Raw genomic sequence first — 17552 nt, 5'->3', positions numbered from 1 at the left:
AAAGGCAAGTTCGTCTGCGCTCGTTCATGCCTAGACTACGCCCAGCGCTAAGAACCCTGGCTCTCCCACCCCACACAGCTACACACACCTTCAAGCCCTGGATCCTGGGCGCATTGACAACAACCAGTGCTGCTGCACATCTCCACGCACAACCAGGGAATCATTTTCCTGTCAGCACTGCCGCTTCACCACCAACACAACTGACCTCCTGAAAAGCTTGAGCAGCATTGGCCTCAAGCAACTTGTAACCGACTCCACCCACATTGCAAGACACAGGCTCTACCTCATTTTTACATCCAGTAACAGAGTCAAGTACGACAACCACGTCTCACAGCTCACCTGAACTTACCACTATAGCATCCACTTTACCATCTCAGAACCAACCAGCACCGGCTCCATGCCCCACAGCTCCACACGCAGAAACAGGAAAAAGATATCAGAAGACCAGTGGAACAACACTCTCTACTCCCACCTCCCAGACGCAACATCCAACCCAGGCAGCTAAGAACTTCTCCTAGTGGATCACAGAGTGCACCAACACAATTGCATCACCAAGCCAGCCAAATCCATAGGACAGACCAGAAGAACCAGCTGGTTCACCGCAGAGCTGAAATCCACCAAATGTGATTGCCGGCATATTGAAAGGAAGAGGCGCACCAGCAAAGAGACAGAAGACCATACCGCCTTCAAAATGGCACTCAACCATTACCACCCGTGCCTGAAAGAAACAAAAAAGAATGCCCAAGCAGACCTCATAGAATCCAGCACAAACCACAGCAAGGAGCTCTTCGCCATCATGAAGGAATTCTCCAACCCCACAGCAGATGAGAGTTGCATCTCCCCTTCTGAAGAATTGTGTGACACTCGGGCAGACTTCTTTCACGGCAAGATCTAAGTCCTCTAAGAAACCTTCAAACCCCCATCCGCCGACAGCATTAGTCTGCTCACACACGAACACTAATCCTGACCACCTGCTCCCTCATTTTGACCCTCTCACAACTCAAACTACAATCTCCATCATGAACTCTGTGCACTCAAAAGCACCCATGGACCCTTGTCCAAATCATGTCTTCAACCTCAGAAACAAGACGATTGGTGACAAGCTAATGAGGGTCCTGAACACCTCCATCAACTCGGCCTCTTCCCTGAGCACTGGAAACCTGGGGGAGTGAGGCCACTCCTGAAGAAACCTATTCGCCGACCTAGCAGAACCAAAGAACTATCGACCCATCTCCCTGTCCCCCTTTCCATCAAAGGTTTTCGAGAAGGCAATCAACCAGCAGCTCACGAACACCTGGAACACATCAACTTCCTGGACCCCTTCCAATCTGGATTTCGAGCCAGCCACAGAATGCAGACAGTTCTGATCGCAGCCACCGATGGCATCGGGACCCTCCTGAACTCCAGCGAAAGAACAGCCCTCCTCCTCCTGGGCCTGTCAACCATTTTTGACACCATCTCCCATCACATCCTGATCAACAGACTCCACCTCATCGGAAATCAGGGAGACGCCCTCAAATGGATTGCCTCAAACCTCACCGGAAGGACCCAGAGAATCCATCTCCCACCATTCACCTTGAAACCCAAGATCATCTGTAGCATCTCCCAAGGATCATTCCTCAGCCCCATCCTCTTCAAAACGTACATGACCCCGTTGGCCAACACCATCAGATCGCATGGACTCAACATAATCTTCTCTGCCGATGGCACCCAGCTCATTCTGTTGCTGTCCGAACACCCATCCACCACCAGAACCAACTTCCACAGCTGTATGATGAACATCGCTGACTGGACGAAGGACAACTGTCTCAAGCGCAACTCTGACAAGATGGAAGTCCTGATCTTTGGAAACAACACCTCACCATGGAACAACGCATGGTGTCCTGCCGAACTCAGCCCATCCCCTGCCCCAAAATACAATGCCCGCAGCTTTGGAAACATCTTGGACAGCAGCCCATCTATAAAGAAATGGGTAAACATAGTTTCTTCTGTCTGCCCCTCAGGCCCTCCTCACCATCAGGCTCGACTAAGGTAATACACTTCAGACAATCTAAAACTCAGCTGCAAGACTCATCCTCGACGTCCCTAGACAGACCAACATCATACCGCAACTCAAGAAGCTACACTAGATACCTATCCAGAAGAGATTCCAGTTAAAAAAATGTTGACCCATGCATACAAAGCCTTGTACAATAAAGGACCAGGATACATCAACAAACGCTTGAATTTCCACCAACCGACCAGGCACCTTCAATCCGCCTCCCTCTTCCTCGCAGACATCCTCTAGCAAATCTGCTAAATCAACAGTGGAGGATGCTCCCTCTCACACCTGACAAGCAACTAAGGGTTGGCTCTAATCAGTATGGCTGAGCCGTCATAGTAAATAACAAAAGAGAATTGCCAGTACTGATAACAGAAAAGTAATATAAGTTCAAACACAGTACTTGAAACAACATTCAAGACCGTGGGCTAGTCAATAGCTTTTATTATTATTTGTGATTTTATCATCAAGGAAAACTTTTTTTTTTTTGTTTTTTTTTTTCCATATTCAAAAAGCAAACATATAAAACATATTCGACAGTAGATCAATAAAGGAGTCATTCATCATATCAGACATATCACAACCATACAACATGCAACCTTTCATGGGGAGAAGGGGGTACAATGGCTAAGAGAGCTACAAAAGTTACAAAAAGATGCAATATTTACAATATAATACCAAACATGAAACAAGAAGAAGAGCCAACGTCTGCAGGGCACTTAAACAATACTCTCACACCTGGCGGCCAAATCTTGGAACGGCCTGCCACTGCACCTAAGGACCGCCTCATCGAGCCAGCAAATCATGAACGACCTCAAGCCCCGGCTGTTCGAATGAGCCGATGACCACAAAGCAGTAAACAACCACAATGCCTCAAGACACTCACAGGTGATTTGCTGCACTTTATACATTCTTGATTGATTGATTGACAAAAATCCCCTTTCTGAATCGTGCCACTCTGTCAACTCCTACTACTGAGTCCCTTGTGTACAACCCTATCAATACCATTACCATTTTTGATTCTTTTTGAACTGCTTACCTGGTTATAAGGTCAGTGCCTGTACCAAAACCTGCTACACTGATCGCAGTGTTTCCCTGCTGTTGGCAAAGTGGATCACCGGGCAGCCAACTTGAACAGTGGAGAAGTGTGGCTCAGGGGTTAGAGGCGGCAGACCCGGAAGCTGAGATCGGCCCCGGACCAGGGTTCAATTCCCCGCCCCGACGGGGGTTGGGCTCAATAATTCCACGGACTCGATAATTCTCGCTCCGGTGCCTACTGGACTCACGGGTTCACACTCTGCGACTCTGGGCAATAGCTTGCTTAATCTCCACAATGGCCCCTCGTGGCGGGATGCCTGGCTTTCACCTTGTGGATACCCTGCCGGGGTATCTCACAGGGGAATACCAGGACGGGTTCCCTAAGCAAGCGCATAGATGCTTGCGATGTGGGCGATTTGCGCTATATAAATACATGTACATTTACATGTACATACAACAGAGGCCAGCTCTGTCCCCTTACTCATGTCTTTACAGTTGTGCCTGCTACAAAGGACACATTATAGCCATTAGGCTCTAGGACTTAGCTTAAAGTGCCTAGGTACAAGACACAAAAGATGAGAAAAAGTACTGTGCACTAGATATTGCCATGTAGAGCTGCCAATCCTGGGCCATATGATTGAAGCAATCTTTCAACAGGTGTATCTGATGCCCTGCGAAAAACCCTGTAATTTGAGAATGACTCATATGGAATGGTAGATGTTTAAACTGGACAGCTCACTGAACGCTCGAAGGAACCCCCACTACCACAAGCTTTTTTAAAAAAATTTAGAACATGCAAAAACTAGTTCCTGTGCTGCTGTGGAGCCAAAAAAGTGTACTAGCTTCTGACAATGCTTGTGTCTTCTTGGGCATATCAGACCGCTCCCAATTGTGTGAGCCAGAGCGAAGATTTGAAATTTGATACTGACAACCAAACCATATGTGCCATATTTGCAGTAATTCAAACCCTCTTTAGCAATACACAGGTTTCCCTTTCTTTGTTCTGGACCATCTGTAGCTTGACTTGTGCCAAGCAGTAGGTATGCAGGGAATTAAAGTTTTACAGTAGAGAAGAGTAGTAAAGAGAAGTGGAGTATCATGTACACAGCTTAGACAGGATACTCCAAAGAAATAAAATCTTCTTAACCAGAAGACTCATTTAGGTTGCACCCTGAATAAGCTTTCAGCTTTCTGATGTGGAGGCAGAGAGGAAAGATGGCACTGTAGTTTCTGGTGAATAATCCAATAGAAGTGAGTGCCGCGACAATGACACTGATAAAATTAAATCTCTTTAAAAGAATCTCACGATTAAATGTGTTGAATGCTATTAGTACGTACTGTGATCACATTTTATAAGCCCGGCTCTGAAGTTTAATGCCATGTAAGGCCTGCTCCCTGTCTCTGTGCCTCACTCTACCTGGTCTCGACCGTTGTCTTTGTTCTTAATTGACGAAGCAAATTGGAGTCCTTTGAAAGTTGGGATGATCTGGAGACGAGGGAGGGAGTGTCAGAGTTGAAAGTGAGGCAGACAAAGCCCTGGGCCCTTCCTTCTTCCATTCAAAACACATGCAGTGTTGCATATATAATAACATCACGCCTCTGTGTATTAGGTGTCATTTTATCCAAAAGTGTGACTAATTGTTTAGTGCGTGTATTTACAAATGGCATGCCCAATCATGAGGTGATCCCTAGCCCACTGTGTCCATCAGCTACCCTGATCACCTAACCCCAACCCCCGCCATATGGTGAGATTCCCTCTGGATACCCTCTTGTGCTCACGTGCCATGACTAGGCATGTGTAGCAGATACCGTGTTTCAAGGCTCGAAAAAGCTGTATAGCCAGATTGAAGCAGAAACTTACAGGCAACCTGCAAGGATCACACCAGATTGGGGGGGGGGGGAGGGGTGGTTAGAGATAGAACAGCCTTCGCATTTGATTTACTTTCATCACTATATAAAGATTCTTCATCAAGAAGCTTTGTCCCTAAGCCATTACTTTAATTAACAGAGCTGGGTGAAAGTAAAGTATAAACCTACTTTTTGGTGAGTAATGCAGACACTTTTAAGATTCTTTTATCACTTTGCTGTGCCCCCCTCTATTCGGTGTACTGTTTTCATGCTGACATGGACATAGAAAACAGACTGGCATTTCTGTGATGGAGGACGATGGCAGTTCAAGGACCTGCTATCAGTGTTTACTCATTTTCTCTTCTAAACATTTACTATTTTTAGGAAAAATTAAGTAACCTAACACCCAGAACTGGGCCAGTGCCTGTACCGCGCTCCTCCTTCCCTCTTCCATTTGTGTTAATCTGACTACATAATAGAGTATCGGCCATGACTGCCTCAGTGCAGGGCATTTTATCCTGCTGCCTTGATCCAGTACATGCATGTGTGTTGTTCACCTGTTATTCCTCGGTGATTACATATAACATCTACCCTGACTGCTGTATCAACTGTTCCCATGTAGACTCAATCGAGACAGTTTCAACCGAGCACAACAGTAGATTAATGGAAAGCACATGCGCTCTATCCCTCAATTCTTTTCCCTCCACTAAATGCTTAGTTGCATTGTTAATCTGGGATAAGCACACCATTATGGTCAGCCACACATGACACAAAAATACTACTCACATAGATCACACAGCAATTCAGCACTTTCATCCAAGCACTCCTCCATGGTTCAGTGTTCTACCCTTAAATTGACGTGCTTCCGTTCCTGATCAGAAATAGATATTGCTACATAAAATGCAATTGCAATACAATACTTTAAGGAATATGGACCTACACAGAGCTGCTCTCTAATGTGATAACACCACAGACCCCAATGCTGATAAAATAGAAATCAACAGAACACCTCCAGGACGTACTCAAAGTTCAATATCGTTCTTGGTTGATTTAATAAAAAATATCTATTAAAATTAGTATTCAGAAATGTCTTCAGAAATTGTGAAATCAGTCTTCAGTAATGAGTGGACATATCATAACTCATGCAAAAAAGCGTTTCTCAACTCAGCTTCACTGTGGCATACGAATATTGCATACATTCATTTATTAAAATTGACGATCGATATAAGATAAACACAATAATCCAGAAACGAATTTAAGACTTCAATACCTACAATAAATGAACGTTTAAAGGACTGGCATCATGAACTCTTCAATCACACGCTAATCAACTTTAGACTTTTCCCAAATCAACTATACTCCAAGAACTAGATCATGTTTTTATCGTCATTACATTAAAGTATTGTATAAAGTTCAGAAAGCCAAAGTTGTTGAAAAAACATTGTCTTTGTTATCTGGTATATTGTAAATAAATGTCAGTGCTTTTTTCCCTAAACCAAACATAAAGGTCAAAATCGCCTTAAATTTAAAATGTATATGATTTGTAAATATGGTGCGAAAAAGAATGCCTTAAACTTTATCATAACAATACCATGCCCAGCTCTCCTTTGAAATAGTGAACTGGCAAAATATGGGAAATGAAAAGCGCAGCTGCCAGCACAGCCATGCAACAAATTGCCACATTTTTTAACCATTAAAATATGGGGCCAGTCAAACCAATAGCACAAAAATTCCTTTAATTCCAGTATGTTGTGCTTTGGTTATCCCAGGCCTATTTCTTACTGCATATACTTACCCCTCTACTATATGCAGGTTAAATGTGGCTACTTTGCGATATGAATTGCAAGCCCCTTAGAGTTAAGATTAAAGGTATTGATGAACACAGGTGGAACTGCCCATCTAGTGGAGTGAGTAGCTTGAACTGACCATCTAGTGGAGAGAGTAGCTTGAACTGACCATCTAGTGGTGTGAATAGCGGAAATGCCCATCTAGTAGAGTGAATAGCAGGAGCTGCCCATCTAGTGGAGTGAGTAGCAGGAACTGCCCATCTAGTGGAGTGAGTAGCGGGAACTGCCCATCAAGTGAAGTGAGTAGCTTGAACTGACCATCTAGTGGAGTGAGTAGCGGGAACTGCCCATCAAGTGGAGTGAGTAGCGGGAATGGCTCATCTAGTGGGGTGAGTAGCGGGAACTGCCCTTCTAATGGAGTGAGTAGCGGGGACTTCCCTTCTAGTGGTGTGAATAGCGGAACTGCCCATCTAGTAGAGTGAGTAGGAGGAGCTGCCCATCTAGTGGAGTGAGTAGCAGGAACTGCCCATCTAGTGGAGTGAGTAGCAGGAACTGCCCATCTAGTGGAATGAGTAGCAGGAACTGCTCATTTAGTGAAGTGAGTAACAGGAACTGCCCATTGGGTGATGTGCGTAGTCGGAACTGCCCTTCTAGTGGAGTGAGTAGCGGGGACTTCCCTTCTAGTGGTGTGAATAGCGGAACTGCCCATCTAGTAGAGTGAGTAGCAGGAGCTGCCCATCTAGTAGAGTGAGTAGCAGGAGCTGCCATCTAGTGGAGTGAGTAGCGGGAACTGCCCATCAAGTGGAGTGAGTAGCGGGAATGGCTCATCTAGTGGGGTGAATAGCGGGAATTGCCCTTCTAATGGAGTGAGTAGTGGGGACTTCCCTTCTAGTGGTGTGAATAGCGGAACTGCCCATCTAGTAGAGTAACAGGAGCTGCCCATCTAGTGGAGTGAGTAGGAGGAGCTGCCCATCTAGTGGAGTGAGTAGCAGGAACTGCCCTTCTAGTGGATTGAGTAGCGGGACTGGCCTTTTAGTGGAGTGAGTGGCGGGAACTGTCCATCTAGTGGAGTGAGTAGCGGGATTGCCCTTCTAGTGGAGTGAGTAGCGGGATTGCCCTTCTAGTGGAGTGAGTAGCGGGATTGCCCTTCTAGTGGAGTGAGTAGCGGGATTGCCCTTCTAGTGGAGTGAGTAGCGGGGACTGCCCATCTAGTGGAGTGAGTAGCGGCGCTCGGGGAGGAGGAGTGGGGATTCGGGCGGTTTGTTACTGCTGCCTAGTTATGCTCACTCACGCCACCTTTTTCTTCCATAGACTGCACTGAACATGGTGACGCGGTGCCTTGCTGCAGATCTGAAATCGGAGGGCATCCTCTGCATGTCGCTGCACCCTGGCTGGGTGAAGACTGATATGGGTGGCAGTATAGTAAGTGCCTTTCTTAAGCAGAGTGAAAGGAATGCATTGCCGTGTGGCACCTCGACCACAGAGGTGTTAGGATTTTGCTTTTTGTTCTGCGAAAGGTTCAACATCGGCCTGTACTGTCTGTGCAGGGGAGGTAGCCCTAATTATGAATTTTCTAAAGCCTCCTCTTGTCTAGCTCAATGAATGGGAGAACCATAATTGACTTTGCAGAAATTTATAGGGATGACTGCTTTATAAACACTACAGTTAAACCTATTGATCCATTGCCCACCATTGGAAGCCCTTATTTTTATAGTGATGGCGAAGGTATACGTTTCAAGCTTCAGGCTTTCTGTGACACTATAAATGATATGAAGTGACACATGTGACCAGGGCAGAGGTTTGGGCAGTGAAGTGTGGCCACTTTGGGCTTCCAAAGACAAAGATTTGCCTTGCGTCCGCTTTCTAGTCACTAGAGCTGGATTGTCACAAAATAGTTCACATTAAACGGAATAAGCGGAAATCCTCACAAAGTGGAATAGTTGGTTATTTTGAAAAATGTCATCTGAGCTCCTGAAATTCCTGTAAATCTCACTTAAAACCCCTGAATCAGAAGGTGCTTTCAGCAGGAGATGCTCCATCCACAGAGATAGACTTAGGCTCACCTTGCATTCCACTCTCTTGTCTAAATGCTGAATGAGTGTGGATCACTGGCTTGTGTGATGCTTGCTGGCCTGCATTTGAATGTTGCCCCTGTTGGAGTGGCACATGGCACAAAATCTGTGGGTGGAGCCTTTGTTATCTGTAGTCTGCGGCTTTGTCTTGCTGAAGATTTTCAACTTTAAAAAAGTGAGAACGTCTTCACAGTGACTTCGTCCAGTGACTTTCCGACAACGACTTTCCTCCTAGGACAACGCAGGCTGCCTTGCCCTGCTGAACTTCACCTTCTCAGACATTTTTCTTCAAAATTTCTTCTAAGTCCAGAGGAAGCTAAGACAGGGTCTGATCAACTTCATGTATCCAGACTGCGCTCCATTGCGGTCGGCCATAGCTTATACCCTTCCCCCGTTCTCACCCGAGTATGTGTCACCAATTGGCACTTTGATCTTTTAGGTGCTATTTTTCACTAAAAACATTATAAATTCATAACTCCGGTTCTACTGATTGGATTTAATTCATTATAGCGTCATTTTATTGCTTAGGAATTTCTCTATTTTTCTAAATTGGTGTGGGAGTTTTCTTGTGCTGGGTTTTCACTTAATGACCGTTTGAGTACTGCAAAAATACTTAACACATTGGCTGCAAGTTAAGCCTGACTGCTTTTGTGCCAAGCTACCAGAGGGTTAGGCACAAGTTAATGTAATGACTTTTGTGGTTCACCCTGACAAGGATTGAGGCTTGAGAAGGGGGTCCTACCCTCCCCCAAAATAGATTTCTTTTAAAAAAACAATATCCCCTAGAATCTGCCACTGGTAATAAACGTACACCATAACGGTGGCCCCTGCCATTCACTGTTTATGACCTCAGACATGACATAATTGATAACCTCTCCAACGACATCAATGACCTTTCAAATGAAATTGATGCCATCATAGAGTAGATTACATAGATCACAAATGGAATAAGCAATGACATGCCTCTCCTGAACTCTCATATCAAATGGCTCCATGATAATATCCATATGTAAAAAATGTTTTGGAGGTACAGGGGTTTTTATCCTGTCCCAACACCCACCAGAACTACAGTTGGTAGAAATTCAGACCCTAATGTGGAGTTTGAAAACCTGGAAATCTTCCAATCTTTGAAGGAAACATTAAAAACTTAATACAATTTACTGCCTCTGTTTTCTCCATCAAATTGATGATATTCAGCCGAGGAAGTCTTCTCAGTATTTAAACTTTCATCCACACACTGAAGAATTTTAGGATCCCTCAGATCTCTAAATAAGAGTTTTTGCTGTAGCAGAAAGCATACTTTTCTATGGGTTTAAGATGACAACCACTTCGCCTTACCCCCATATCTCTTTCTCCACTGGAAGAATCTGCTCAAAACTTGGCTTGCTGAAACTTAGCCTCACATGCTAAACGAAGGCTAAAGTACGTATTGACTAGTCACACTTCACCAAAGTTATTAGCCTAGCAAAAAATTATTTTAAATGGGAAGTGAATCTGAACCATACTTGGAGATTCTATTAGCGACTTTTTAATATATGGGGGGGGGAGGAATCTTTAATGGCCCATATATAAAACCTCCATTTCATCCACAATATTAGGTCATAGGACGCAGCCATGGTAGTACTCCCCGATAAAGGTAGGTGTCATCATTTATTAGTCTACAGTTGCACCACATGAGAGCATGTGTTGCTGTGTATGGGAAATAATGGTCTCATATGATTGAAAAAGATGCCTGGTGAATATATGCCCCTAAAGAGTAGTATGGCATGCTTTAGAACTTCTTGTTCTATTATTGTTTATTAAGTGTGGGATTCCATGGCCAGACATTTGATTCCTGCCCGTAAGAGCCTATGCGCGAAGTTATAACGCCTCCAGCAGAGTTCCTGACCAACAGACTCTCAACAAAGATGTGAGTGAACTGCAGCAGTCTGAGTGTGGGACAAGGAACTAGTGTGTCACACTTAGTCTGATCTATGCTGAAGGGGACCAGTACTTAATTTATAAAAAAAAAAAAAAAAGTGCAAAGCTCTTGTCAGGAGGCAACTGCAGCTTGCACCACACATTGCCCCTGTCTGCGCTGCCAATGACCGTGCCAATACAACTACTAACCATCACACTCCTACAAGTGTAACAATTCACACTATTCTTGGCCCCCAAAGCTATACAAATGGCTTTCACAGCAAGGTAATAGTCATTTTAATGTATATTGACTTAATAATGAATTGTTGTAGTCCTCTCTAAATAGGCCAGACAGTGTCGCCTTGTGGCAGACTGTCACAAGCGCCAGTGTTGACAATTAAGTGCCGGTGCAGAACACCGGAAACCACTGGAGGGGACAGTGTAGGCCTGCCGCCCTCCTCCTTGCAGCAACTGCACAGCTCATTTATTGGGAATCCTGCCACTATTCTCTTTGGGTAAAACCCTTATCAGGCTGCAGGTTCTGGAGGCAAAACTATTGAGGGAAGCTGAGGAAATATCAGGTATCTGCCATTCCTGCTCGATGAAATACTGACATCTTGCTTGACCTCCACACCACACCCCTAGAATGAACATTCTTCATTTTCAGGAAATATCGAGACTCATCCAACACTATCTATGAGCTTTTTCTTGTGTGTTTCTATCAGTTAATTACTCCTCCTATCTACGTGTGCCCGGCTCTATTGTCAAGTACCAACTACCTCTCAGTCATTGCAAAATGTTGATTTGGCACTAGCAAAAAAACAAAAAAACACTTACCTTGCTACGGACGGCCGTGTCTCTCCTCTATCTTCTTTACCCTGGCTCTGGTCAGCAGCAGGAAGCTCCAAGGCTTCCCTGAGCCAGATTTGTCTGAGCACCACGGCTCGGCGCTCGAACTGGGCCTGGGAGGATTTGCATGTTCCTCACCAGCTTGAGTAATGCAGCCTAGTAGGGAACATGCAAAGTGCACATGACTGCTTGGGCGGCCCGAGAGGGCAGGCCAAGCAGTCTTGCTCCCTTAAAGAGTGCAAACCACTCCTCTCTCTGCTATGCCCAGCTGCAGCCGCCCCACAGGCCACTGACTCTAATAGGAAAACTAAAATGATAATAACAATAGGGTGTTATCATTTCAGTTATCCTATTGAGCAGTGAGGCGACGCTCTTCTACCTTAGCGGAGGAGCCGGCACTGAGCAAATGTCAGAAGTTAAAAAAAATGTCTTGTTTCCTGTTTAAGCTGGGAGTGAATTTCTCTCTGCTCACGAACCATTAAAGGGAATGTGGTAAAACAATTCACATCCAAGCAGGGTCGGCTTTAGCGCTGGTGACGTCTGGTGCGACAATGTTTTGTTGGACCCTCAATGACCACCTCAGCAATGAATTTCCTCAGTACTACCCTCCGACCGTGCCCCTCAAGTCTCCATACCACTTTCTCCCTCAAATGCATGTAATAAATTTTAAAGCGCCACTCATACCAATGTAGGGTGCCTGGAGCACTTAACATCATGCACACATTACACAAAGACAATCAATCATACATCTGTAAATCTGTGTAAAGAAATTTTACACAAGACAGAAGCCTACAAGGTGTAGGAGTTATATGTCATCCATACTGGTAGGCAGTATAGTTTAAGAGTGCTTGGTCCGGAGAAGCACAAACTCAGAATTTAAAACGTAACACCAAGGTTGGAGGTTCTCTTTAATAATAAGAACTGATTTCTACCCAAATTAAGCCTTTTTGCAACTGTCGGACGAACCACTGGGAAAAATTCATACCACTCTAATCTATAGCTTTCAGTTTGCATGCAGGTCTTTGATGACATTTAATAGGTCACGGTTCTATATCAGGATGTTAACTTATAAACTGTGAGTAACAAAAGGATCTCTCTGACGAAAGCAGTAGCACACTGACCTATTTACATTATATGTACTTTGTGATCTGCATGGTACATATTCTTGGCAGCAGGCAAATTAACATTCTGCACTACCTTCCGATGAGTCAATACTTCCACTAAAAACACTGGTCTCTCTCCAGGAATAACATTAATCACTGGAGATATCTTGATATTTTTATTGCTGCCTCGAAATTGCTGGAGGCAAGGACCAGGCAGCGGATGCTTTTAAAACCATAATATACTTTCAAACAAGGCTCCCCCACCCAAAGTCAGCCCCCGGTGCAGTGGCACCGGTCGCACCGCCCTAGAGCCTGCAATGTAGATGAAATAAGAGAATTTAGCTGCATTGAGCAGGTCAGCCTGCAACTGACCAGGAGTAGTCAGCCACCAATATTCCATGTTCTGCCACAGGTGAGTCCTCAGTATGGAGTGTATGTTAAAAGAAAGCATAACATAAGTACATTAATCAGATATGTAAAACATACAATATCAAGATTACTAAGTAACAGGGAGATCCCCTACCTGGAGATATTCCACATCGGAGAATTTTTTAAGGGTAAGTAATTCCCCTTTTACCCTGTGAATTCTTTCCTAAGAACTTTATGCTTTAATAGACCCTTTCAGGCATGGTGAAGATATTATAAACTAGACAGGGACTTCTCTGTTTGTGCAGTCTATGAAATGCACAATGACTAGACAATGGATGCTGGTACGAATCGAAACAGTTACCCCTTGCCACGAAAAGTCTCTAACAAAGGGGTGTTAGCGGGAGGGTTATGTGAACTTTTGTGAACTCAAATACTTTTTCACCTTCACAAAACTTTGCCTGATAGACAGAATTACCACAAAAATGTTTTTACCAGAATTTTTTTTTTTAAATAATTTGTATCAAAACCTTTTCTGGGGAGAGTCTACTACAAAAGGTGGGGTTCTGCACGGTAATTTCACATAAAACCTTCTTATGCAGTACCTTGTTTACTGCAACTTGTTTAAACAAAATTTGCAAACTTCAAAAAGCTTGCACATTTTTGCAACACTTTAATGAAACACTTTGCAACACATTCCGCTACCTCCAAGATCCATGAATTATGTCATAGGAAACTCCTGCACAAAACTGCCTTCCTAAAGAACCGATGTTTCCTGCAAGAAACATATTCTTATATCTTATGCCCCAATGTTTAGATATTTTTAAATCTTATTTCTCTTTTTTCAGGCTGATATGAGTGTGGAGGAAGCCATTCCGTGCATTATCTCACTCCTCGGGAGACTTGGTGAAAAGGACACTGGCACTTTTCTGAACTGGAAAGGGGAGACTGTGCCCTGGTAGTCATCCTGCCTACTATCTCGAACTTACATGTGGTTCTGCTGCACAGTATCCTAGTCAAATGATTATCAATGATGTCAGCAGTAAGACAGCACTTAGTATTTTAAAATGTATATTTACGCTCGAGGTGAGAAATTTAGACAAAAGGGTCACAAACGAACAAAAATCTAGAACAGGAGACCGCTGGCACTAGCCCTGTGTCCTGCATTGATGTCACGTAGCACCCATGGCATGAGGAGGCAGGAATAATAAAGTATTTTTATGTGATATTTTCAGGAAACATCCAGTCTCTTTAAAAGTATTTTGAGAGAATTATGCTGTGTGTTAAACTTAAAATGATCTCTGTGACTTGGCTTCTTCTGTGTTTTACTTGCACTGATCTACCTAAAAAAAACTGCATCTGTAATTTCTTATTCGAGCATTATTTTTATGGGAACTTGAAAAGAGCCATTCTGCTCCCAAAGCTAAGACTGGCATCCTCTTTTGGTTGGTTAAATGAACTGATTTGAATAGAGGTTGCTTGAGTAACAGGATAAAAATGAGGCCTTGATGGTATTCTTTACTATGGTGTCTGAAGATGTATACAGCTGCAGTGAGAATGCAATGCAGTGGCCACAGAACTTGAGAAGGCTTTTTTGTGAGAAGGAGCCTACCTTTAAGAATAATCTGTCCTCTCAATTAACCTGCAGAAGTTTATCTTTCTGTGAGTGAATGCCTATGACTCTCCTCTAAAAGAGTGATACGAAAATGGTATAAGTGGTGTGGTCTCAGAATTTAAGTTTTCGTAATGGGACTCAATGTACTGATGTTCTTTCATATGAGGGCACAACCTCATCCCTGTAGTCTGAGAGGTTTAAAAATTGGGAACATGATGCCCATTTGTAAGAAATTACCAAGTAATGAAGTGCTACAAAGTGGGGAGCGAGCGCAAAGGAATAAAATCCCACCTTAATCTTTGCATATCCAGTCAGCCTTTTCCATTTTTGTTCGGTTGATCATCCTGCTCAGAAAACTAGCTGGACAACACACAAATCAACACCGACAAACAGGAAAAGGATTGATGTTTATGTAGAAAAGAACACATTCAGGAGTTCTTGTGTGAGACGTGGTTGTTCATCAAGGGTCCATTTTGGGGGTAAGTCATACCACATGTTTAGGATATCCCCGCGAGAGGAATGTCCGTACAGTGGTGCTATATGTGAGTATTCAGATAATCAGGGGTTAGCCTGAAAAAAGTCATGAATCGGACCCTCTCCTTAAAGCCAACTCTGAAAAACTTTTCCAGAACACTCTATGACCTGTCCAATTAAAATGGTCAAAAATATCACAGAAAGAACTGTCTGCCAAAACAAATGGGAGATATCACACCAATAGGGTCTGTCATAAATTGGAAGACCATTTTTACGGATGTACCATGCTATTGGTGTGATATCTCCAATTTGTATCGACAGCCAGTTCTTTCTATGATATGTTGCAATTATTGGGGCGGTTGATTTGACTGCACTGAAACCTCTTGACCTTGATGTGTAATGTAATCAAAATAGTCAACAATTGCTCTGGTCACAAGCCTCCTGCTGGGGGAGTGGTTATTAATTGTAACATTCGTATGGATTGGTGGGGTGCTTTGTGAGTGATAGCAACATACAGATGTGTTAGTTCAGCATACAGTTTGAAGCAAACGAATCCTACTATGAAGTACTCATACATCAAGGTTTTGGTTCAGGAAGCAAATTTCCCAACTTGTGCAGGGACTCTTATAATATTTTTTTCACAGCCCATCATCTTCAGCCTCTCCCCCTCTGTTTTTTTCTCATTTAGGCTTTGTCTGTTAGGATCCGACTTGCTCTAAAGTGTCCATTTATGTCTCTCATTCAATGTGCTTCTTTTCTCCTTAGCTGCTCCAGCTGTAGACCTGTATGTTACGCTGCCCCTCCTATGTACTCTGCCTCCCTATAATGACCCTTTCTCCCACCACATGGTCATCTGCCATCTCTTCAATCTTTATACTAAAGCGTGACTCTTAATTCCCATTGCTGCAACAATATGGTTTGCGGACCTTCTTTAGAGTTAGTCGGCACAGAAGCCTCTGCACAAATGGCAAGGTCCCCACTGTGGCACGAGAACTGCTGACTAACAGTCCTTGGAGCTTTCACCAACTCTGCCAATACCTGGTCCTTGTTGGAGGACCGTCCTCAAAGAGGCACTTACTGCATCTTTTGTATTGGATGGTTCACCATAATTAGAATGGGCCTTCCAAAGCAGATTGTCTCTATCCAGGCACACTGGACTCAGGCCGGAAGGCCCCCATTCTCCCCTTCTGACCCGCTGTGATTTTTGCTTTTCAGAAGCAAACAGCCTTGGCTGGCCTGAACCTGCCCATGCTCAAAACATATTTTTACTTGTTTACTTCAGTGCTAGGTAGGAGTGAACTCTACCGAACTGCTGAATTTACATGTCAACCCTTAGCAGTCTCTTGGTTACTGCTGCCACGTTAGCGGTCGTGGATATGCAAATTTTAAACATAAGAATAGTTATTTATTCTACTCAATGTTCAAAGTTGAGCCCGGAGCAGATTGTTCATGTGGAAAGAAATGGCGAAGGTTGGGGGGTCATTGAAGTTAAATGCATTTGTTTCGATCACATGCAAAGATAAAATACAGAATGAGTTAAGCACGGCAATTTCAAATGCAATACATCTAGTGTTTATGGCTTTACAGCTCAGCTGCTGGATAGCCACCAACTGGATTGTAGGGAACGAACTCACTGCCCTCTGCCAAGGCAGTTACAGGAGGCTTGACTGGCTCTTGCCCAAGTCAAAAGAGACTTTGAATTGCATGCTGACTTTATGCTGATGTGGCACACTGTCCAGAGTTTCTCTTATTAAAACATAGGCCGGTGCACCCTGGAACTGTTTGGTGGAAAGGTATGCAGCCTTATTCTGAAAACCATTTGAGTGTGTAAATCTGTTCTACACTTGCAAAAAATGGATTTATGAGTGTTAAGTTATCACAAAAGGTGACCTTTGATTCCTAAATCTTTTTACTCGGGCATAATATCGCCCATTGCTCATCCGCCAATAGTATAAGATACAGTGACAATAAGTCCCACTCCAAGGAAGATGAGTGTGGGTGTGGTTTTCCTGGAATATTTAGAAACACCCACAAACCAGGGAATCTAGGGTACTGTCAATCTTTCTTCCAAATCCCTTCCCTCCCTAGGAATGGTCGGAAATCTATTCCTGCCCTGTATTCCTACGTAAGATAACAGCATGCCATTTTCCAGGGTCGGAGGGGGAGATAAAATCTGCCGAACTGGGGATGGTGTCCAGAAAGGTTATTTTATAAACGGGGGGAAATCCCAGTGGGTAAAAAGTACAAATGAAGGGTGCCACTTCACAAAAGCAATATAATTTCAGCAAGCATAATTGATTTGATTTGTACAACGAATTCAATTTGGCCCGTAGAAAGGCAGGACCACAGGCAAAAATGTTTTAGTGACGTATGCCTCCAAACCTGTGGCAACTGCGAGTGTCCATGCATTCTTCAAGAAAGTTTTGTGAACTACAATCTGTACCCCTAAATGGGTGTAAC

General features: G+C 43.8%; 1 protein-coding gene across 2 annotated transcripts in view; it reads left to right on the top strand.

The window, feature by feature from the left end:
• Positions 1 to 14517, top strand: part of LOC147710721 (uncharacterized) — a 166127-nt gene extending 151610 nt beyond the window's left edge. For both annotated transcript variants that reach the window (XM_086921446.1, XM_086921447.1), the window contains exons 5-6: positions 8026 to 8136; positions 13852 to 14517. In XM_086921446.1, the coding sequence (XP_086777572.1) occupies positions 8026 to 8136; positions 13852 to 13965 (225 nt within the window). In that variant the 3' untranslated portion in view covers positions 13966 to 14517. The remainder of the gene's footprint in view (positions 1 to 8025; positions 8137 to 13851) is intronic.
• Positions 14518 to 17552: the final 3035 nt, after the last annotated feature.

The sequence above is a fragment of the Lissotriton vulgaris genome, chromosome 5 (genome assembly GCF_964263255.1).
Source record: "Lissotriton vulgaris chromosome 5, aLisVul1.2, whole genome shotgun sequence".
NCBI lineage: Eukaryota > Metazoa > Chordata > Amphibia > Caudata > Salamandridae > Lissotriton > Lissotriton vulgaris.
The sequence above is the reverse complement of the archived record's forward strand: the minus strand, read 5'-3'. Positions and strand labels throughout refer to the sequence as shown.